Consider the following 22,653-nt stretch of genomic DNA (forward strand, 5'->3'; position numbering starts at 1 on the left):
CATTGTGTTATATACGCGCGAGCGTCCGGTTGCTAAGGAGGCAGTAAATGGGCAAATACACTGAAGGTCCGGGAGGTGGCGCTAAACTACCGCGCATTTATGCTTCAGGGAGACAATATTTAAATAAATAACTTGGTTTCGTAAAGGCCTTTTTTTAATCAAAGGTGACACTTTAAATTTGACAAACGTATTGCTTATTATTCCCACTACCTATTTACTTTTTCCTAACTATAACTGCAGTCTCAATATAATGGACATATATTTTACATGATCACCTGTGTCCAATAGTGATCTCAATGTGCTCTTTGTATCTCACCGTGGCCCATAACTCGCTCCAGTACCATTACCAACCCCAAGCCACACGGGCACCATGACGTCACCGCTGGCTCACAGAACTAAAACAATCAACCCTCACTCTTCTGGTTTCTCATCGACCGCCTAGACCGTAGTGTCGCCACTTCGCCTCAGCTAACAGACGCCAGCAAGCACTCGCACTGGTCTGTGCACATCTCCGAATCCTCGCGGAATTCGATTTGACTGAGAACTCAGCCATCATAACCTCTGTCCGTATACACAGCAATAAGCATGTCTGCTCAACCCAGTGAGGAGATAGGACCTGAAGGGAGGTGGTTTGGTGATGACTATGGGGAGAACGGCCTGTCCGGGAACGCTCCGGGCCGGTTTGACGGTCTGCACGATGAGTTTAAACCTAAAGGCAACGAGAAGACAGGCGACCTGGACCAACAATTTCGTTCTTCCCAGGACGAGGGAAAAAGGCCTGCCGTTGCTATGGAAACTGCATCTACAGGTAAACGAGCTGTAATCACTTAAGGCTAACTGTAGCATAATGTGCAGCCTAGTTTGTGCCATGGACTAACTGGATATGCTAGATAAAATGCGCGGACAAGGGGATCGTTTGAGCGCTGTCTGAGTCAGTCTACGCAGGCTTTTTGTCAGTTCTGTTGAAATCTGAAATTATTTTATTCTAAAGAACTTCTTGTTAGAAATGTGGATCTTCAACTGAAACATTCGTCAATATTTTCGATGAGTCTTACATTTTTATGAAACAATTGGAGGTGTACTGTTGTTTAAAATGCTGCCCACCACTAACTAAACTGTCCTCAACTCAAGTATTTTTATTAATGATGTAACATCAGCAAAACATTTTAGCTTTTGTTTTAGGCACAAGGCCTTTGACTTCAACCCATTAGCCTTGAGGCAATGCCAAAGAAGTCAACTTTTTAGTGTAGTTTGACGTAGCTGTCTAGCATCAGTGCTTTAGTTGCTTGATATATCTGAAATAGCTTTGAATAAGAGGAAAACTCTGTTATGTCCTGTTGCAGGATGAACCCAGCCTGTCACTTCTGCTCTTGTGGGAGCTGTGCACAATAAGTCACACAGGCACTGTGCATTTTCCGCTTGACCAGTCTGTAGCGTCCACTCTCTCTCCTCCATTGTAAGGATGTTGGCCTATCTTTGCCCTGCTAATGAAGCTTCCACTTTGTCTCAACAAATAATCACTCTCTAATATGTGTATAGCTGTTGAATGTGCCTTTAATGCCTTAAAGAAATGTACAGTCTATCATGTCAAAAATCATGAGGGTCAAAATAAAACACTATTGCACTATTGTACACAAACGTAAACAGCTCATGTTGACTTTCATTTGACTCTGTTTACAACAGCAGACATCCTCTGTGAGGCAGGGGCTGAACTAGTGCTGAGGGGACTTTGCTTTCCTTAGATCATCATGAGACAGCTATATTCACCCATGCCTATTTCTATATCTCAAGAACAGAAGCACTTAACACACTATAGCTACTCTGACTGCACACTGCATTTGAGAGATCTCTTCCATGTTCCCAGAGGGGCTGGTAGGGGCTAACTGTATTGAAGTAGGCCTACTGTTTGTTAGGGAATCTGTTTTTACATACACTTAATCCATAATCCTCAAAGGCTTTTGTCAAGGCAGTATAGCCTCAAACAAACAAATGTAGCCACCGTATCTTATTTTGTCTGAGGTGACTACTATTTTCAATTTCTGATTTACACAGAACACGAGACACACAGAAGCAGACACCAGCTAGATTAAAGGCCACACTGCTTTTATCATATCAATAAATCCATTTGTGTTGACCTCATATGCGAGGGCTGAGGAGGGATACCGTAGTGATCAGATTCTCAAATGCCAGTAAATTTCTGTCCTGTCTTCTGCCTCTTCCAGGAAAGTGAAACGCCATGCTGCTCAGTTCGCTTTAGACTGACAGCTTTGGAATAAAGTGGACAGGCTTCCGACAAGAAAAGTACCACAAATATTACACAGCACTACTTTCACCAGATAATGGGCAGTAATCAACAAGGATGGGGCCTCAATATTTGTTCTGTTAAAAAAAATCTAAAAGTAATTTTTTTTTTCCATTAGTCCTGAATCAATGCTTATTGCCCTTACTTTCAGCACCCCTGTTCCTGTATTGACTAGTGGCTCATTGTCTCAGTTTGTGGCAAAGGGCTAAAAATGTTCTTTTACTCTGAAATGAAAGTTTGTATGGATTTGTGCCGTTAGATGTCATTACTTCTCATCTGCAGGCAGCTCCTCAGTTAGGCTAAGGCTCAGTATCCCACTAGTGTCCTTCTCCAATGCACAGGGTAAGATTAAATGTTATATCATTCATCCAATGAAAGTGATCTTGAGTCAGACCTGTCCTTCCCAACAGACCACTGTAGACATGAAACATTAATGACCAAACAGGATCATTCAAAATTCAGTGTGTGAAGCGTCCAGCTTAAGTTAGAATCATTTACTGTAAAAGAATCAAATATAAGAACATGTTATTTTATCATTGATCACCTAGACTTATTTTACAAGGTCATGCAGTGAAAGAGAAGCCTTGTAACATAATCCAGCTGTAACAGCCTCACTGAGCACTGCTGTAACAATAGAAGAAATACTGTATGTGTGTATATTATGCAAATATGTGTGGATGTGATCAAAGAACACTGGCAAACTGCTTTGATGAATTATGATGATAATAGTAATTCGGCCTTAATCATAATTGGTTGTTATTGTTATGTATTTATATGGTGGTTATCTGTGTAATCCCTCTCACTTTATGTGGTGGTATAGTGTGTGTTATTTAACATTGCTGTAAACATTGCCATGGCTTAATATCCATCCATTGCCCCATATTTACTTTCACAACCACACTCTCATTCATGCCCCAGCATTACCATGCATGTGCTCTGGAGACATGGTGGGTGAAGTGTCTTGCCTAAGGACACGATGAAAGTAAGCATTAGAACAACTGACACCCTAGTGTGTTTTCAGGTTTTCTCAGCGCTCTCCCATCCAAGTACTAACTGGCTCGACAATGCTTAGTTGCTGAGATAACACGAGATTGGGCTTTGACAAGGTGGTATAGCCTTGTGGTTTTGCTTGTGATTTCATTTTTAATGAGCTGCATAGTGCATACAAATGCAAATCAGTACAAATTGACTTTATAAAAGGTGTAATATTTTTAGACTGTAGTTGTTACCAACAAGTTATTCCCTGTGACATGCACCTTAAATTTAGCCTTGGGTCTACCATCAAAACTCGATACTCATTTGAGCAGGTATCAATGCTGAAAAAAATCACATTCATAAAAAGGAAATGAACCTTTCCTGAATAGCTTTAGGCAGATCTTGAGTTGTATCAGAACAAGTATAAGATGACATAGATTAGGCCCATGTACCACTTCTGTGGAACCTACCTGGACGAATAAGGGATCATACAGATATAAAAATATAAAAGAAACATTTATTTATCAAATTATCATTTCAGAATTGGCATAAATGTATGCTCATTTAAAAATTATTTATTCTTTATTTGGATACTCATTTGCCTCCACCAGGTGGTTGTTAGCCTTCTTGGGGTTGTTAAAACTGGAAAAAAATACAAATTTGCATAATTATACAATTAAAAGGGTAGAAATGCTGAACAATTGCGTTATCAAAAATAATAATTATTAGCAACAGTTGTTATATTAGCAATAGAAACACATATTAATAAAACAACATTAAAACTGCAAGCAGTGATAAAGGGCACTCACAACCCTTGCAACTGCGAAGGGCACGCTCAACCCTGGCTTGACATGATTGAATATTTCCAGTGTGACATAGTAGATGAATGTTTCTGTTTCATGGGTCTGTTCATGTCTTTTTCACATGTCATTATGTCCAGCTCATTAAAATGCACTGGGTCTGTCCAGATTTGACAATGTTTGCAAAACTACAAGAATTTTTATGCTGCTTTGTTATGACCACACCCTGAGACTTATTCTAAATTATTTTAAAAACTTTTGATCACAGTTATGTCCTGATGACAGTGTCATGCATATATGGCTGCATATAGGGCGCAGTCTTCACTGGCTTTTTTTATTCAGAATGACCTAAATGGTGTGTGTACCAAATTTCATTTGCTTAGGACAAATACAGTTTTTCTGTCCCATTTTTTGCAGGGGGCGCTGAAGAGAGATTTTTAAAGATAGACGTTTAAATCACATCTCATTATGTTCAGGTCATTGAAATACACAAATGCTTTTGCAAAAGTTAGAGATTTGTGAAGTTAAGAGCTCTGTTAAGAGCTCTTTAACACCACACCCCTTATGTAAATTCTTTTGAATTGAAACTTTTGATACCAGATATGTCTTGATGATGCTGTCTCAGTTTTCAGTCTGTGGATAAAACCCCTAGGACAAGTTTATTAAAGTACAAAGGCTAGATTTTTGATGACTCAAGTTTGAACCAATATGGCTGACACTCTGTGAGGTTTAGGGCGGGACCATAATATTTTTTGTCTTTGTCTAGCTGGAGATTCTCTATGTACTTGCTTAGTTTTAAGTGTCTATGATGAAAAAATAGACTCTGCTCCCTCTTGTCTCCTGATGCATTTTAATTTTCCCTGGAGTGCCACAGAGTCTTTCTGCAACATAGGTTGGTGATGTTATGTAACTTAAATTTGAGACAGCCTCTAATTTTTGACCAGGTGCAATTTACTGGGCAGGAATAATAATAATCTTCAATTATTTTACATTTTTTAATGCTCAAACAATGAAAATGAGAATGAAGTGAGTATGTAACATTGTTACATATGAAGAGCCTCTGTAAATTCTTTCACAAGTCCACAACAAACAGACTGGCTTTTATGATTTTCTTTAGAGCCATCTTAAAAACAAAGCCCTAATTTGAACATCATTAAGTCCAGCTCAGAAAAGTGCACACACGTTCCATTGTGTCCATTTAAAGAATATTTCTGAAAGATTGCATTTTTCAAAAAATTGCCATTTTGTTCAAAAATCACCACAACCACGTAAAACCTTTTATTTAAAATCAAACTGATAATCTTTTATAGCACATGTGTTTTGTGTTTTGGCCAAGTTTGAAGTGTCAAAACTGTTGGAGAAGATGTCAAAACATAATGATGTGTGATTTTGTCAATCCTGTCCCATTTTTTTCCTTCCAGCCTCCCATTGTAGCGATGTAAACTGAGCCGTCTTGTAGCGACCATATGCCTGTGTCGCTTCGAGAGGAGTCCGGGTCCAGTACCTCGTTCTGACGCGCTATTATTTGGAAGAACTGAATGACTCACGAAGTGCGTTTTATGGTGTTTTAATCAGTTGGTTCCAGTGTCTAAGCAGGTTACACATACAAAGATGGTAAGTTGTAGGCCTACAGAAACTGGTATGGCAACAAGCAGAAAAATAAAGCGGTCAACGAAAAATACGGCTACCCGGCGTCTCCCCTCTCCACCTGTCAGACAGCAGGAAACCCGGTGCCTTTGTACCTCCCAGTACGTCACCCTTGCCCACGTGAACCCCGCCCCTTACGCATTGCCACGGCAACTAACATATCATATGGCTCCTACACAACCAGCCCCTTAATTATTACATAATAATTACCACAATTACAATCAATAATACAAATAGGAGACATAAACATGTAGAAACAACATTGATGATGCTCACACTTAAGTGTCCACTCTGAACAATGTTCATGTGAAAGTGTCCAAACCCATATGGTAAGTTCAGTCAAACTGATTTAAGTCCAAAGTCTTGAGTCCAAAGGCACAAAAAAGTAATCCACAAAAAACCGAGCCATTTAAAAAGGGGTCCAAAAAGGCAAGATCAAAGGATAAAAATACTACTGAAGCCAGCACGTCCTTAGCCAGCCTCAGCCTCCTGCAGCAAACAGAGTTTTGTGATGGGCCGGTCCAGACAGCTAGTCCTTGTTTTTATCTGCACCCGACGAACAAATCCTCAACATCAAGACTGAAAGCCATCTGTGTCCTCCTGTATCCTTGCATTTCCACTTCCACTGTACGTTCCTGCTGCTCCTTCGTGAGATTAGAATGTTCTAAGCTCAACTTTAACTCTCTCCTTTCCTTCATACAGGACCGAAGCCACTCTTTAAACTTTAGAATCCAGGCAACTGACTTCTTAAGGCGCGTCCAAGTAGAAAAATACTGAACCAGGCGAGACACTGGTTCCTCCTTTGTCTGTACAGCATTTACTGTGACAATCTTCTTCACCTCAGGATCTTCAGGGGAAAGCTGACCGATGTTCTGTGGACTGACAGGCCACTGACTCTCCGGCTGTAACAAGAAGTGAGGGCCTGACTGCCACGTAGGATGCTTAAGTAGTGTTTCAGCTTTCAAACCCCTAGAGGCTATGTCTGCAGGATTACTGTCAGTGACCACATATCTCCACTGTGCAGGACTGGATGCCTTAAGGATTTGTGAGACCCGGTTTGCCACAAATACTTTGTATCGTGAGGTTTCATTTCGAATGTATTTCAGCACTGACTCACTGTCTGTCCAGAATACTGAGTCCAGAAGATCCATCTGCAGCTCCCTTTTACAAAGCATATCCATACGGCTAGCCATAGTTGCGGCTATAAGCTCCATCCTTGGTATGGTCAAAGATTTGAGGGGAGCAACTCGTGACTTTCCCATCACAAATGCAGTGTGTTGCTCAGCATTCTTATTCTTTAACAGCAGGTAAGTTACGGTTCCATATCCACTCTCGCTGGCGTCACAGAAATGATGTAGCTGAGCTGTGGAGACTTCTCCAAAGTGTGGCGGCTTCAGACACCTACTCACTTTGTAATTTTCCAGCAGGTGGAGCTGTTCCATGAATTCTGACCACTGCTTCGAGATTGAATCGGGAATAGTGTCGTCCCATCCCACCTTTATTCTGCACAGGTCTCTCAGGATTTTCTTTGCCGTCAAAATCACAGGGCTCAGCATTCCCAGAGGATCGTAAATGGAGGCGATGATGGAAAGTATACCTCGTCTGGTACTTGGTCTATCCTTGAGCCTGACATTGAACTTGAATGAGTCCGATTTGATAGACCATTCCACTCCCAGCACTCTCTCCACAAACACAGAATCCAACTCCATGTTAAACAGTTCCATGCATTTTGCTTGGTGTTGCAAAGGAATGGCATCCATCACGGCAGGTCTGTTACTTCTCCACTTAGTAAGACAAAACCCTCCTTTAGAGCACAAGTCGACTAGTTCCTTGTATAACAAGAGTGCTTGTTCCTCTGTAGCCACCGAGACAAGGCAATCATCCACATAAAAACAGTCATACAGCGCGCTTACTGTATCCTGACTGTAGAGGTGCCCATAGTCCTCTGCACATCTCCTGAGGGCATAGTTTGCGCAGCTAGGTGACGATGTAGCCCCAAACAAGTGCACTTTCATCCGGTACACATCAGGTACTAGCTCCAGATCACCGTCCCGCCACCAGAGGAACCTCAGCAGGTCCAAATCGTCGGGAGTGACTCGCACTTGGTGGAACATAGACTCAATGTCAGCCATTATCACCACTGACTCCTTTCTGAAGCGGGTCACCACCCCGATCAAAGAGCTGGTCAGATCTGGACCTTGCAAGAGTTGAGCATTCAATGATTTTCCTTGGTAAGAAGCTCCGCAATCAAACACGACTCTTAACTTTCCTTTGGTGGGATGGTAAACACCATGATGTGGGATGTACCACACTTTTCCATCTCCACGAATCAGCTCCTCTTCGGGTACCTTCTCAGCGTAACCTCTGTGCAGCAGCTCCTCCATAAACATTTTGTATTCACAGAAAAATGTTGGGTCTTTCTGCAGCTTTAGTTTGAGATGTTTTAAACGCTGCTCAACCATTTTCCTGTTATTTGGCATGCAAGTGGTGCTGCGCCGCAGTGGCAAACTGATCTGATAATGGCCATCCAGGTGTTTTACAGAAGTGGTGACGGATTCCATGAACTTTAAATCTTCTCTTGACATGGCAGGCTGCTCATCCAGACTGTTCTCTGGAAAGTCATTTATAAACTGCTGCTGCCATAACTCATCCAGCTGAACAACAGAAACACGATTAACAGTTATGTTTGGCTGCTCACTGTCCATCTCTTCACCGCCTCCGCCCAGTGGTCCATTTACTGTCCATCCCAGCATCGTTCTAGTGGCAAACGGTCCTCCATCCACACTACAAACCACCTCCAATGGCTCCAGAGCTCTTGGCACGTTGGTTCCTATCAAGAGCTCGATTCCTGCATTGATGTGTGGCAAATGAATATGTCTCAAGTGAGGCCATTGCTTAATATCCCTTTTTGTTGGGATATTTCCTTTACATACTGGCATGGACTCCTGCGTGTAGGCTTTGGGCAACCCGAGGAACTCTTCTCCATCTAATGCCGCAACCTCCAGTCCAGACACCATGTTGCTATTTACAACCTTCTCGTGGCCCATCGTCCGTAGAAGAATATGCCCTTTTCTTCCTGTTATGTTAAGTTTATGTAGCAGGCTCTCAGTGCAAAACACTGCAGTACTTCCTTGGTCCAAGAACGCATACGTGGTAATTATTCTGCTTCCCATTTTGGACTTAACTTGAACTGGAACGATAGGTAGTTTGCAGTCTTGGTCTCCAGCCCCTGTAAGGCCACTCGACACCAGAATGTTGCAAGCCTCCGTGCTGCGTTCACTCATTGCACCAGGCCTTCTCTCTTTGTGGAGGACAGTGGGATGTCTCAGGCTGCACTTTGAACAGGACAACCTTTTACGGCAATGCTTGCTTATGTGCCCTGTGCACAAACAACTAAAGCAAATACCGTTCTCCTTCAGGAAGTCCATCCTTTTCTCATGTGCCATTTTTCCCAACTGTGCACAATTAGCCAATGTATGTCCTGCTCCACAACAGATGCAAGCATTACCTTCCGGTGTCTTTATTTCCTTTTCATTTCTTGAAGACCAAGGCTTGTTCCCTGCTGGACCGACGGTGGTAGCAAAGCTGGTACCTTTCGATCGAAGTTGTGGCTTAGGTTTGTTTAATTTATTTAATATGGGAGGATCTTGAATGTTTCCAAAGACTGGATCGGTGAGTATGCGCACTTGTTTTCCAATGAAATCAGCAATATCTCGAAATTGAGCTCTTCGTTTCTGCCGTTCCTGGAGCTCGCAGGCGTGGCTCCGCCACCTGTCTCTGAGCTTATAAGGCAGCTTCTTTATTATGCTTAACATGTTAGAAGGCATGTCCAAATCATGGAGATACTGTACATCCTCCATAGCATTACAGCATCCTCTAAGAAACAGGCTGTAGTCCTGCAGCATCTTTACATCTTCAGTTTTAATCGGAGGCCACGACAGAGCTTTGTCCATGTAACAAGACGCCACCTTTTGCTCATCACCGAACTGTTGCATTAATAAACTCTTAGCTTTTGTGTAGCCTTGTTCTGGATTCATGTATTGGCAACTCCTGACTAGTTCTTTTGCATGGCCTCTTGTATGCTGTTCCAGGAAGTACAAACGATCAGAATCATTTGACGTGTTCCTCTCAACTCCATTTTCAAATGCTTTTATAAATGTGTGGTATTTCAGAGGATTACCATCAAATACGGGGATCTCTCTTTTTGGCAGAGCTGCAAGGCATTGCTGTTGTATTAGCAAAGTTGTTATTTCATTTTGTCTTTCCATAATACCAAAAACATAGTTTTTATTGTCCATATTCAGTGCATTTGTGTCGATATCTGAGGCAAGTTGTCCATGCTGTGAAATAACTGGCTCTGCACCGTACATTAAACATTGGGAGCCTTGTCTGTTAGTTGTAATTGTAGCATTTGCTATACCAGTCTGTTTTATTGAAGGCACTTTGTGCTTGTTTATTGTTGTACTTTGTTTTGCAGATGCTGGTGTGAAAATAGGTGCATTCACATTTAATGGCGGTTTCAGATAGGAATTCATTCCATCTGATACTCTTGAAGTTCCTTTTCCACTTGTTATACTTTGAGTTCTGAGAATTTCCAGTTTTGCCATTTTTTCTGCCATTTCAGTTTCAAGTTGTAATTTTTCCTTCCTTTTTCGCAGCCGCTCTTCCTCTTCCTCTAGTGCATGTCTCTCATTGAGTAGCTGTTGTCTTGCAGCTAATGCAGCTAGCTCAGCTTCAGCCTTTAGGCGTGCAGAAGAGGCTGTAGAGAGCAGGGACTGTGAGGTTTTATTATTCCCAGCATTTGAAGCGCTGTCTCCTGGTTCTACGTCATCTTCTGTTAAAAACTTGTCAGACATTTTTACCACATTTGATTCAAAACATATAAATTCTTCATTTTCAGTAAAAACTTGTTCATGTGTACTTCGTTGTGGATTTTCCCTTGGTTCAGTGCATGTAATTTCATCCATTTCATTTAAACCTTGTTCATTTGAGTTTTGTTCAGTGTTCTCAATCCATTGTTTTGCATCATTTTGAAATGTTTCTGTGTATTTCATTATGCTTGCAAACCATTCATTTTGTTTGACAACTTCATCTTGAGGCATTAAAGGCAAAAGTTCACTCTGAACAGTATTGGCACAGTCGCACCATTTATTCAATGTCACCAGAGAATCCTTTACTTGATACACATTTTCCTTTTGTTTCATGAGAGCTTTTATACTAGGTATCAAGCCTTTTATTTTATTCACGTGACCTTTGCGTTCATTTTGTAGTTTTTCCACCTTATACGTTAGTGCCTTTTCAGAGAGTTTGCGTTCACGCTTTCCAGGTTTCATTTCGGGCCGAGAGGCCGCACCATTAGTTTCGCTCATTTTATTGTTATTTTTCTTTCAATTTTATTTATTCATTTCTTTTCAGTGAAACGTTGCAATATACTCATAAAATATAAACACACAGTGTATGATTAATAACTTTCCATTTCAACAAATTGGCACAATCATCATTGAAACTCCAGGGCATCGTATTATTTAATCCACGGCAACGTGACGTCACTCAGAGCGCGCGCCTTGACCACCAAAGCGCACAAACTTTCTTATCCAAGCATTTTCCTTTTCAAAGTCCATAAACAAACAAAGACACTTAGGTCTAGTATTTGATGCACGGATTCTCTGTCCACAGACAACGCAGCAGGTGAGCTTACCTGCACTCCGCAGAATGGCGTTTGGTTGCCCCGTTGTTGATTGGCACAGCTGTACTCACTTAGCGTCGTCCTGGCGCGTGTTCAATATTGCGAGCGCTGGCTTCCCTTTAGTTAAATGCCTTTTTCGTTGACAAAAATTGTAGCGACCATATGCCTGTGTCGCTTCGAGAGGAGTCCGGGTCCAGTACCTCGTTCTGACGCGCTATTATTTGGAAGAACTGAATGACTCACGAAGTGCGTTTTATGGTGTTTTAATCAGTTGGTTCCAGTGTCTAAGCAGGTTACACATACAAAGATGGTAAGTTGTAGGCCTACAGAAACTGGTATGGCAACAAGCAGAAAAATAAAGCGGTCAACGAAAAATACGGCTACCCGGCGTCTCCCCTCTCCACCTGTCAGACAGCAGGAAACCCGGTGCCTTTGTACCTCCCAGTACGTCACCCTTGCCCACGTGAACCCCGCCCCTTACGCATTGCCACGGCAACTAACATATCATATGGCTCCTACACGTCTTTCAATATTTTTTCTTGGAGTTTTCACTGGAAATTAGAGCTGACTAAACGCAATTTTTGATACTAGTTACTTGATACTAGTTACATGATACTAGATACTTTTGTGTATGTTATTGTTTATTATTGTTTACTGCAAGGCAGACAAATCGCTGACTTGTCCCCCTAATTAAATAGCCTTATATAGCAATTACGCACCAAAATCATTATTTTCTAAATGCTTTGAATTGTTGAATATTTCTTGTCATAAAGTGACTTCTCAGTTTGGGAACAATCACTAGATTCACTCTACAGTGAAAACATATAAAGAAGACAAGACAATACAGAGTAGCTTCTTTAGCAATAACGAATTGAGACTTCCAACCTAAACCTTTTCCACTGTGTTCTACCCTCCCACCCCCACCTCCTGTAACACTGGGTGTGTGCTCCTGTTATTATTCTACAATCTGATATATTGTTAATGTGAGTAAAGCATGAGGCAGGAGGAGCACAAAGAGCACACTGGTGAGGCTCTGTCCCTTTCTCTCCTCGGGCCCACATCCAGCCCAGCAGCTGGACCCACACTATTTATAGCTCACTCACACAGCAGCACTGCTCCGCACAGACAGAGAGATGGGGCAGTAAACACAACATCCAGGTCACATCATATCTGCTCTGTCAGTTACTGCTCTTACCTGACAGTTCCCATTGCAGACTGTGCTTTGTCAGTGGCTAATAACTACCAGAATGTTATTAACAAATTAATACTTGAAAATAAAATCCAGTGAGGCTATTTTAATGTTGCAATAAGAGGAATCTAGCACAGGTTGTTACTGTGAAACCACATATTCTCATGGAATTTTAAACTGAGAACATTTTTATCATTTTACCATTTACCTTTTTGTAATTTTCCATACAGACTAGTAGACAGTGATGGACCTTACAGTGACCATATATTCAGACCACACTGAATAGAGTAAAGAGCATGTTACTGCAGCCTCAGTGCCCCCCACCACCCTCCAGGGAGAGAAATGCACAGGCAAGAGTTAAGGGAGTGGACTACTTTGGGTATCAGGAAGACTATTTCCTGTCACATGGCCAACTGGTATTATATGGCCACAATGAGTACTGATAAGGCTGTGAAAGGTGCTCTTTTGTAATAATAGACACTATTATGCTACATTTATAGTATGTTTATATTGTATTTTTGTTGTTCTTTTTACAGATGCCCTGATGTCCGGACTTTTCAAGAAGGGTTTGACTGATGATGATGATGGAGATGTGTACACCTCCCTGATGTCGAATCAGAGCTACACGACCAGCTATGACTCCCCCTATGTGACTGAGACCTCCAAGGCCTCCTCCACAGACTACAGCTTCAGTACCAAGAAAGACCTGCTAGATGACATGTCCAAATCATACAACTACATGGACATCAGCCATGGAGAGGAGCACAGCGTTAAGCATGGCCTCTTAGACTCTCCTGGATGTGATGCTCTGGGAGGCTACATGGACAAGAGCCCAGGGAGGGGTGAGGAGGAAGAGGAGGAGGAGGAGGATGAAGAGGAAAATCTGGGTCCTGCTTTAGGTTCACACTCCTTCCCTTACGTGGAAGAGCCATCTGATGAGGAGATGTCTGACTACCGCTCATACAGGAACCTGGGGGGAACGCCACAAGCCAGTCCCGTGAAGATTACCCTGACAGAATCTAAACCAACCCAGGGCAAGATGGAGTCCCAGCAGCGTCCTGTCCCAGCAAGTGCTTCTGACACTGAGAACATCCTCAGTGTGGGAGTGAAGGGGGTCCCCACGGTCACCCTGTCAGAGCCTGAGGACGAGAGCCCTGCGTCTACTCCTAATGCATCACCAACACGTAAGTATACTGCAGTAAAACAAACCACATGATCAACTCGAACCACCAATTCAACCAGAGAATGTTTTTTGTCATATCAGTAGAGATAAACCCAACAATTTTATAAACCACCGAGGGGGAGGGGTGAGAATTAGGATTAAGAACAGTTTGGAAGCTAAAGACAGATGTTTCCAGATTGAGATGGTTTGGTTATATTCAGGGAAAGGATAGTAAAAATATTTATAGAAGGATGCTGAGGTGAGAACTAGGGTTATCAAAAAATCAATACCCAGGTAAAAATCAATACCCAGGAATGGTCTAATGTTGGACAAACATATGAGTAAACGTACAACATAAGTGGACAATAGGGTTGGATGGAGGAAATGGATTTTGTTAGGCTTTGAAAAGAGATCTAACATCAGATCACATTTGAACATATACCTGATAAGTTAGAAATTAATAACTGCCTTGTAAAATTTACACATACACATTTAAAGAAATAATGCAAGTAAAATGTGTTGTATTTTGTGCCCTTAGATAAAGAGTTTCCAGCAAAACCGGCAGTGGTCACGCATGATGGCAGCAGTGCAGAGAGCGGAGACTCTGAGATTGAGTTGGTTTCAGAGGAGACCAACAAGAAAAGCACAAACCCATTCAGCCAGGCACCCAGGAGCAGTCCTAGCAATCCCTCTGACCACGTCCCACTGCACCCCAAAGGAGCGCTGGGCCTGGCGGGTACCCACGCTGCCCCTCCCACCTACAGTATCTTGAGAGAGGAGAGAGAGGCGGAACTGGACAGTGACCTGTTCATCGAGTCTGCGTCCGAGGAGAGCCCAAAAAGAGAGCAAGGATTCGGGGGTCCCAAACACATCCCGCCATCCCCCCTGGTGCCCACCACTACCACACCCCCCTGCGCTGTTGCGGAGCCGGTCCAGTCCATGAGTGCAGAGAAGGCTAAAGTCCAAGTGAAAACTGAGGAGGAACGTCCTAAAGCGAAGCCACCCACTGCCGCCGTAACCCCTGAGGTGAGGGCAGCCAACAAAGCTCCAGCAGCTGACATGGAAAAGGGAGAGGTGAAGAAAACCAACATTGCTGTCTTCTTCCAAGGATTCAACAAAGAGAAAGGTAAATAACCCTACTCCCTATAGGGACTCAGGCCTAATGAGTTTAGCTTTTGAGATGTTGTTGTGAAATTAAGGTGGAGTTGAGTTAAACGCTAACTCCTTGATTAAGTTACCAAATTTTGAATTGGGTTGAAGTGAATGAAGTTAGTCATTGTTTTTGGATAGACTGTTGTAGATAGTTGGTCATATTTCAAACCTCAGTCTTGATCATATTTTTCCTTTGTGTCATTTTGGTAATGAATGGGAATCCTGACTTCGAGCTGAAATCTTTACAAATAAAGAGATTCATACCTCACTGCGTTTGTTTTCACGCACACCAAAATCGTAGTATTATGTGTTTTCTGGACCTTTAAAAATATTTAAATGGGATGCAAACGGAAAAATCTGATGTGAGTAATCAGAGATACTATGGTCAGAAGTAAATCTGATAATTTTGCTGTTTATATGTCATTTTAACAATCTTAAAACTCAAAAAATCAGATATTGATTGCATGTGTAACCACAGCTGTCTTCAATGAAGTGATTTGGGGCTTTCAAATAGATCAAAACAATGACTAAATCCAAATGTTTACTTTACTTTGAGAAGATGCCTCTGTCTGTCTGTGGCTGAGCATATTTTAATTTCAGTAAGTGTGTTGCCCCCTGCAGGTACGTGAGCACAATTCGAGCAAAAATAATCTTGACATGCCCAATAGTCTTTTAACCTTTCACAGCAAGATGGATATTTGTGAGTTCACAGTTTTTAATAGATCCATGCCTGCTGTAAGGTTAATTGACTGGGTGGACCAATCACAGAGCAATATTTAGGTTTGTTCGGAAGCTAAAGGCCAAGCGCCCAAGTGAACTAAAATAAACATGGCAATGCTGACAGATGTACGTCATTCTACTGTAGCATCATTATGGACTATTTTGTGTGGGAAAATGAGCAGAAAGTAAGTGCTTTGTGCATTTGTGGACAAGGAAGGTGTCTCTTCTTTCAAGGGGTTATAACAAAAGTTTAGTTTTCGGCTTGTTCCGCTGTTGTGAGGCTTCGACCAATCAGATTCAAATAATTGTTTTGAGAAAGTGTAGGACTCAATTCAGAGTGCTACACATATCAATCTGGCATAAGCCAAGTTAGTAATCTTTCCCCTGTAATCTATTTCAGGATGGTCTCTCATTGCCTGATGGCATCTGATGTCTGTCATAGATGGATATTGGCATCAGGAAATAATGTTGACTAATCTATTTTTGTTTGGTGTATTGATTTCTATATTTATTTGCAAATAGAGGTGATGATGACTCAGATTATACACTTGTATTGACCCCCACCCTCCTTCCTCCCACAATCCCCCATATCCCCTCTTGACAGAAGATTCTAGAAAAACGCAAAAGCAGGTCACTTGTGTTTCTCCACACACCAGTAGAGGGCGCGCCACACAAAACTCATTACTCACTGGATATAGGCAGCACATAGGAGAATTTGTTTTGAAAGCTGCGTGTGTCCGCCTTTTCATCCGTTTCCATAGTGACAGTAAGGATGGCATGCTAAGGCTGCCCATGCTGAGTACTGGCCTGATAGAGCCGCTTTGAACAGACGGTGTGAGGTGTGGTCATCATTAGACTATGCCGGGTATCTGATGTCATCAGTGTTAAGTGGGTGATATTGCTTTTTTTTGATAAACCTAAATGCATTTTAACACACTCCACTGGGACTACTCTGTGCTGATGAATTATTGAAACAAAAGCACTCTGAAATGATGTGTTAGTTGAAGTGGAAATAACTATTTGCAGAGTTCTATGGCGAGACAGGATAGAAAAGAGCTGGAGGCATGCCAGATTTGTGCTTAGTAACATGGGCTTATGTCTACCTACCTCTGGAATGGAAAAAAGTAAAAAGACATCAGAATATTTGAAGAGCTCTATGGTTGGAAGTCTCTTTTACATTTGCACAGAGGAGGGCAGTTCTTTAGCCCCGAACGTGTGCATTCTGCTTGTATACCAAACATGTGTGCATTGATCCTGGGAGTGCCTACCCTCTGGCACCCTCAGGCTCTTAATCATTGCGTGGCGGCTCTCTGCAGCAACACTGTGGTGTTAGCAGTCGGAGCACCCTCCCCCATCACTCGCTGTGGACTGAGCAGCATCAGCGCAGCCTCACAGCATCAGTGATCCTGTATCTGAGCCAAGCCTCTCTCCTCCCTCCTGCTCACTCCGTGCCTGCGTCTGCGTCTCTTTCCACCATTCATGCCTCTCTGAGATGAGTGAGTGAGCGCTGGTGCCGAACAGGGAGAGAACCACGACAAACACAGAAGAACAGAGCCAGTGGACGGAGATAGCAGCATGCAGGCCACCGCAGACAGCAGCAAGAAAAATGGCTCCTGGAGCGGCTGGAAGGGCCAGGGTACGCCTTTTACATCTCTATTTATGCTTTTGTGCTCAGGCTCTGTGTGGGGGCTGCTCGGGTTTATTATATGATCTTTAGGCCTATACACCTCATTATGTTTAGGACTGCGAGGAAGACGGTTGGAAAAAATGTCTGTGTGGTATCTGTAGCTGTTGTCATCTAAGGCGTGGCTAGCCTTTCGCTAGCTGTAGTATACAAGGGGCTCAGTCTGTTTTTGTCTGAGGAGGCGGCTGCAGCATCAGGACCGTCCTGACAGACCGTCTCCATGGTAACCAGGGCACACCCATCCTCATTACATCAGCCTCTGTGCTGCTGCCATGGCACCGAGCAGCCTTCATCCGGGGCTTTGCAACACATTGGCCCCAATAAAAGAGCTGTGAGAAGATGGCGTCTCTCGGACACACACTATGTCTATCTGTATAATACTGCGGTGTAAGCTCAAACATCCCAGTCCTGTCTTTCCAGAGTGCAGCCTTATGGACAAAGCTGTGAGTCTTCTTTACTGTATGGAAAGACTTAGATGAACCGCTGAGTCACAAGCCTTTGTTTGGCCTGATGCCGCGTCACCTTGTACCTGATCATTTTTCTGTTTAGTCATTGTCCTCGAGCAGAGAGCTGCAGTGAGGCACATCAGCCTTACAATCACAGGGATAAAAATGCAAGAAGCCTTCTCAAGCCACACATCATCTTTACAGAGACACACTATATATAAATACTTGAATAAGAAACTAACTGACCTGCCCACACTCACACATCACTCACACTTTAGGTCCAGTTCATATCCAGGCCCTGCGTCACTGTTTTGACAGATGTAATTTAAGTACAGGTATAACTTTATCCTGAACTGTCTGCAAAATCAGGATCATTTTTATTATTTATTAAATGTGAGATAGAACCATATTTTTAGGAATCAATTTATTTTTGCTTGCCTTAGTAAAGAAGTTTTAAATATTTTTTGTACTTCAATGCATAAATAGCTTGACTTGTTACAGATACTTGTCGTCTGCTTAAGTGAGTCATTATGCTATTTATATATTGCAGGTCATGTTTTTTTTTTTGTAGACATGGTTAATTTAGAACCAGTTTACTGGGATTATCCTGCTTTTGGGTTATTACGTCAATGTTGTGTTATTGTGACAAGCCTTGCAGAGACATGGTTTGTCAAGACATTCAGACTTGCATATGTGCATCTTTTAATCTCATGGATAATAATGGCAACACAAGTGGCCAAACTCACTCTCTGTCTGCACATGCTATGGACACATTTACTCAAATATAAACTCAAACACTGCATTTTGTAGATGTGATGTTATGGATGTGTTTGCCTTTTTCCCCAGTTGCCACTGGGAGCTCTCTGCTCAGGTTTATGCAGAAGGTGTGCAGTGCATTTACCATCCTCTATCACTACCTGAATAAGACGACTTATTTCAAATCTCAAATGACTGGCCTCAATCACTGCCACAACATAACAATGGCATAGATCACAATGGAGAGGATGAAACTCTAATGCTTGTTCTGATTAGTTTGCATTTTGGACATGTGCTCAGTGAAAGGAGTGGCATTCAGATAAATGTGTCCCAAACTGTTCTGCCTTGGACAAGGGGAGTAACCATGGTTACTGCATCAGGCAGGCATCTCTGGTCATCCTAAAACCAAGAAGACTGAGGGTGTGTACACTGATGACACAGTCTGGGGTGGGCGTCACCAAAGCTGCTGAAGTGTTTGTGACAAAATGTGCTTCTCTGGTAACCCCACCTATTTGTCCGCCCTTCTCTCAAGAAGCTGCTCTGATTAGCTGCTGTGTGTGTGGCCCCACCCCTCTTTTCAGCCAGCCCTTCCCCTGCTCTCCTTTTGTCTGTGGATAAAGCAGCTGCCTCTCTCTGTTTGCCATGGGAGCCACAGGTCAGTACTTCCTTCTGTCTGTCATTTTCATCATGCTGCGCAAGTCTTTCTTGTGAGCCCTCAGAACTCAGGCATACCTGTGGGGGCAGAGCTAATGTATGAACTGTACAGCCTACAGTACATAGTACTGAGCTATCCAAGAGCTTTGTCTCTTACAACATTAGACAGTCACTCTTTTAGCCACAATGACTTCCACTAGATTCCTTTTGGCTCAGAGTAAAAATGGCCGTCATCACTATACTGCTCACAGCTCCAAAGCTAAAATTAGAGCTCTCCGACCAGCAGGCAGCCCACAGAGGATAAAACCCAGGAGAACTGGAAGACAAAGAGAGAGAGAGAAGAGCATGCTAACTCCAACCTCATGATTTAGAACTGACACTTATTATGACATGTCTCATCCTGATTTAGAGCATTCAGTTGGAAGTTGTGAGGGCAACCACAGCAGACTGAGGCATGTGCTATAGATACAGCATGGGTCACATTTCAGTGACAGTAGGGACACCTCTGATGCCCGGTCACTTCACTCTCTCATGTTTGTGCAGGTCACTCCAAGCTGTTATCAAAGTGCTGATAGTGTTCTATTTGTGCTCTCACTCTCCAGTGCTGGCCAGTCATCACAGGTCCCAGAGGCAGCAGCTGTGTGTGTGTGTGTGTGTGGGGGTGTGTGCGTGCGTGTGTGTGTGCGTGTGAAAGAGAGTGAGAACCACGCAGGTGTACCATTGTGAGGTTGGAGCGTGTTTATAACAAATGTGCAGCACAGCACTGTGCTCAAACAAGGGGCTCTGACTCTTTGAAAAAGTGTGGTCATATGGCCCTGTGTTTAGGACCTGGGCAAATGAAAAAAAGAAGGATATTTTTAAAGGTCTAAACCAGATTTCCACCAGGACTAAGCCTCAAAATCAATAGTAATGCAGACCAAAGTTGTAGGGCTAAACCTTTTTAGATTAACAGGTAACTTGAAGCTTTTTTCATGAGTTTTTTGTTATAGATGATATTGGAGGATTTGAGGACTTTTTATTATTAAAAGCTATAATTATTTAGTTTTTAAATTGTTAATCATCCTAGTTATTTATCATCCTGAAACCCATAGATTTGAAGTTCAAGTCAAAGCCATACTATTCTGAGATGATGTATTTTAGTACAGTATTGTTACATTTACACATTTTCTGTCAATATGAGAAGCAGAAGTATCTAACGTCAATCATTTTCTTCTTGTTTTAACAGTCTGTCATTGTATTACTTTATTTTCCTGCACACAGTAAGAATCCCAATATTGAATTTACTGAAGCTGGTTGTTTCTTTGATCCCAATGTGGAGTAGAATACTCAGTTAGGTCTTGTCTTGTGTCTCTCGTAGCGATGGACCTGCTTTACTGGAGGAATGTGAAACAATCTGGAGCTGTGTTCAGCAGTGTGCTCCTGCTGCTTTTCTCCCTCACACAGTTCAGTGTGGTCAGTGTGGCAGCGTACTTGGCCTTGGCCGCCCTCTCTGCCACCATCAGCTTCAGGATCTACAAGTCTGTGCTCCAGGCCGTGCAGAAGACTGACGAAGGACATCCTTTCAAGTGAGTTGGAAGAATTCAAATGGAGTTTTTTTTTTTTTTTTTTTAACTTTAGCACAAACGTGTCCATCCTCTGACACAATTACAATAAAGCAGGTTAATCCCAGTAAACCATTTTTAAAATAAACCATATCATTAAAAGGCCTGAGCTGCAACAAATTAATAGCAGAATTAAGCAATATTTAATCATGTAAGTGACATATTTAACCCTTTACAGCTCAAATCTTATTGCATCTCAACAAAATAACTAAACTCTTCCCACTATTGGAAAGAAAATGTACACACAATAAATACTGAGCCCAAAAATATATTTATTAATTATTCTGTTTACTTCAGACCAAAATATGTCTAGAAGAGAATGTATTTCCTAAAATGTAAAAAAAAACAAGATTTGTTCACATTATTATGGTATGGAAAAGTCCAATTATCAAATAATTTAAGAGAAATTTATAAATAAAAAGTCCAGCTCTCTATAAGTTCTTGTGTAGAATATAACAGTCAGAACATGGCTACTGGGTGTGACAATGATTTTTCTAGGTTTATTATACCTCATTGGATAGAATTAAGTCTTACCACCCATCACTTTTAAAAAACATGACATGAGCTGCATAGTTTCACCTCATAAATTTGTCACACCAGAGCCTACCTGGAGATTGAAATGACACTGTCCCAGGACCAGATCAGCAAATACGCAGACAAAATCCTGCTGTACACCAACACCTGTATGAAGGAGCTGCGCCGCCTGTTTCTTGTGCAGGACCTGGTCGATTCACTCAAGGTGGGTCTCATTCAGAGTTATTATCAGAGTCCTTGAGTCAAACTTTAAAACAATGCTTGTGTATGTTTTAGTTTGCTGTTCTGATGTGGCTCCTCACTTATGTGGGTGCTCTCTTCAATGGCCTCACACTTCTCATTCTTGGTGAGCTCCGACTTATATTTTAATTTCTTTCTTTTTTTTTCTTTGTGGCAGTTTTACGTCATTAACCTTCATTTGTTTCTCCAGGAGTGGTTTCCATGTTCACCATGCCTGTAGTCTATGAGAAGCATCAGGTAGGTGGCCAGCCGTGCTCACAGCCCAAGTCTGATTTGGTTAAAGGTTCATTTATTCTGTTATTCTCGTACTGTAGGCGCAGATTGATCAGTATGTTGGATTGATACGGACACAGGTCAATGGTGTGGTGGGAAAGTGAGTCACTATAATTTTTAAAACACTTTTTTGCAAAGCACACATCCATTTCCAAAATGTATTGTGATGTTTTAAATTTTCTGTGTCTAGAATCCAAGCAAAGATTCCTGGGGCCAAGAGGAAGGAGGAGTAGAGCTACATCAGAGAAGAGTCATCTCTGTGTTAATCCACTGGACTTCACCTGTCGAGCAGTTCCACACTAACACGATCACAATTACATCTGTTTATAGACACAACTTGAGGATAAAAAGATAACATTTGTGTTGCTTATTATGACGTGCATGAAGTCAAGCCTTGGATAAAATTGATCTTTTGTGCAGTTTTCATGCTATATTTTTGCTTTGCAGTGCTTACCACAGACTGGATGTTAGGCCCAGAGCAGCTTGTGTCCATGCACTCTGATGCCAACAGAAAAGCTAAATGTCAACATATTTCCATTTGATGTTGCCAAGCACAAAATAACTCAACAATAAGCGTCTTATAGATGTGGTAACTGTAAAGTTTGATTTTGTATATTCATAAGCAACAATACACTGTTTGAGGTACTGTTGTACTAAGACAAGGAGTATCTGGTGATATTTGGCTTGTTTGAATAACCGTCCAACTTTGTACTATGTTTAACTATACTCTGTAGTTCTTCAAGACCCTGGACTCTTTAACTATTTGCACTTACAGTATGTATTTAATTACAAGAAAATAAATGTTCCTAGATGTAAGTCCACCTGTGTTTCT

General features: G+C 42.0%; 1 protein-coding gene across 3 annotated transcripts; it reads left to right on the forward strand.

Moving 5' to 3' along the window:
- Window positions 1-380: 380 nt before the first annotated feature.
- On the forward strand, window positions 381-22,637 carry rtn1a (reticulon 1a). 3 transcript variants are annotated; one of them, XM_033988493.2, is made up of 9 exons: window positions 381-808; window positions 13,136-13,783; window positions 14,300-14,887; window positions 20,531-20,738; window positions 21,375-21,513; window positions 21,585-21,654; window positions 21,739-21,785; window positions 21,863-21,921; window positions 22,012-22,637. In XM_033988493.2, exons 1-9 carry the CDS (start codon window positions 586-588, stop codon window positions 22,052-22,054), a joined length of 2,025 nt encoding a protein of 674 aa, XP_033844384.1. In that variant the 5' UTR covers window positions 381-585; the 3' UTR covers window positions 22,055-22,637. The 3 variants fall into 3 exon arrangements, with proteins under 3 accessions (XP_033844384.1, XP_033844385.1, XP_033844386.1); XM_033988494.2 differs by lacking the exons at window positions 381-808; window positions 13,136-13,783; window positions 14,300-14,887 and adding an exon at window positions 16,987-17,269; XM_033988495.2 differs by lacking the exons at window positions 381-808; window positions 13,136-13,783; window positions 14,300-14,887 and adding an exon at window positions 19,107-19,174.
- Window positions 22,638-22,653: the final 16 nt, after the last annotated feature.

Source organism: Periophthalmus magnuspinnatus, chromosome 22 (assembly GCF_009829125.3).
Source record: "Periophthalmus magnuspinnatus isolate fPerMag1 chromosome 22, fPerMag1.2.pri, whole genome shotgun sequence".
Classification (NCBI taxonomy): Eukaryota; Metazoa; Chordata; class Actinopteri; order Gobiiformes; family Gobiidae; genus Periophthalmus; species Periophthalmus magnuspinnatus.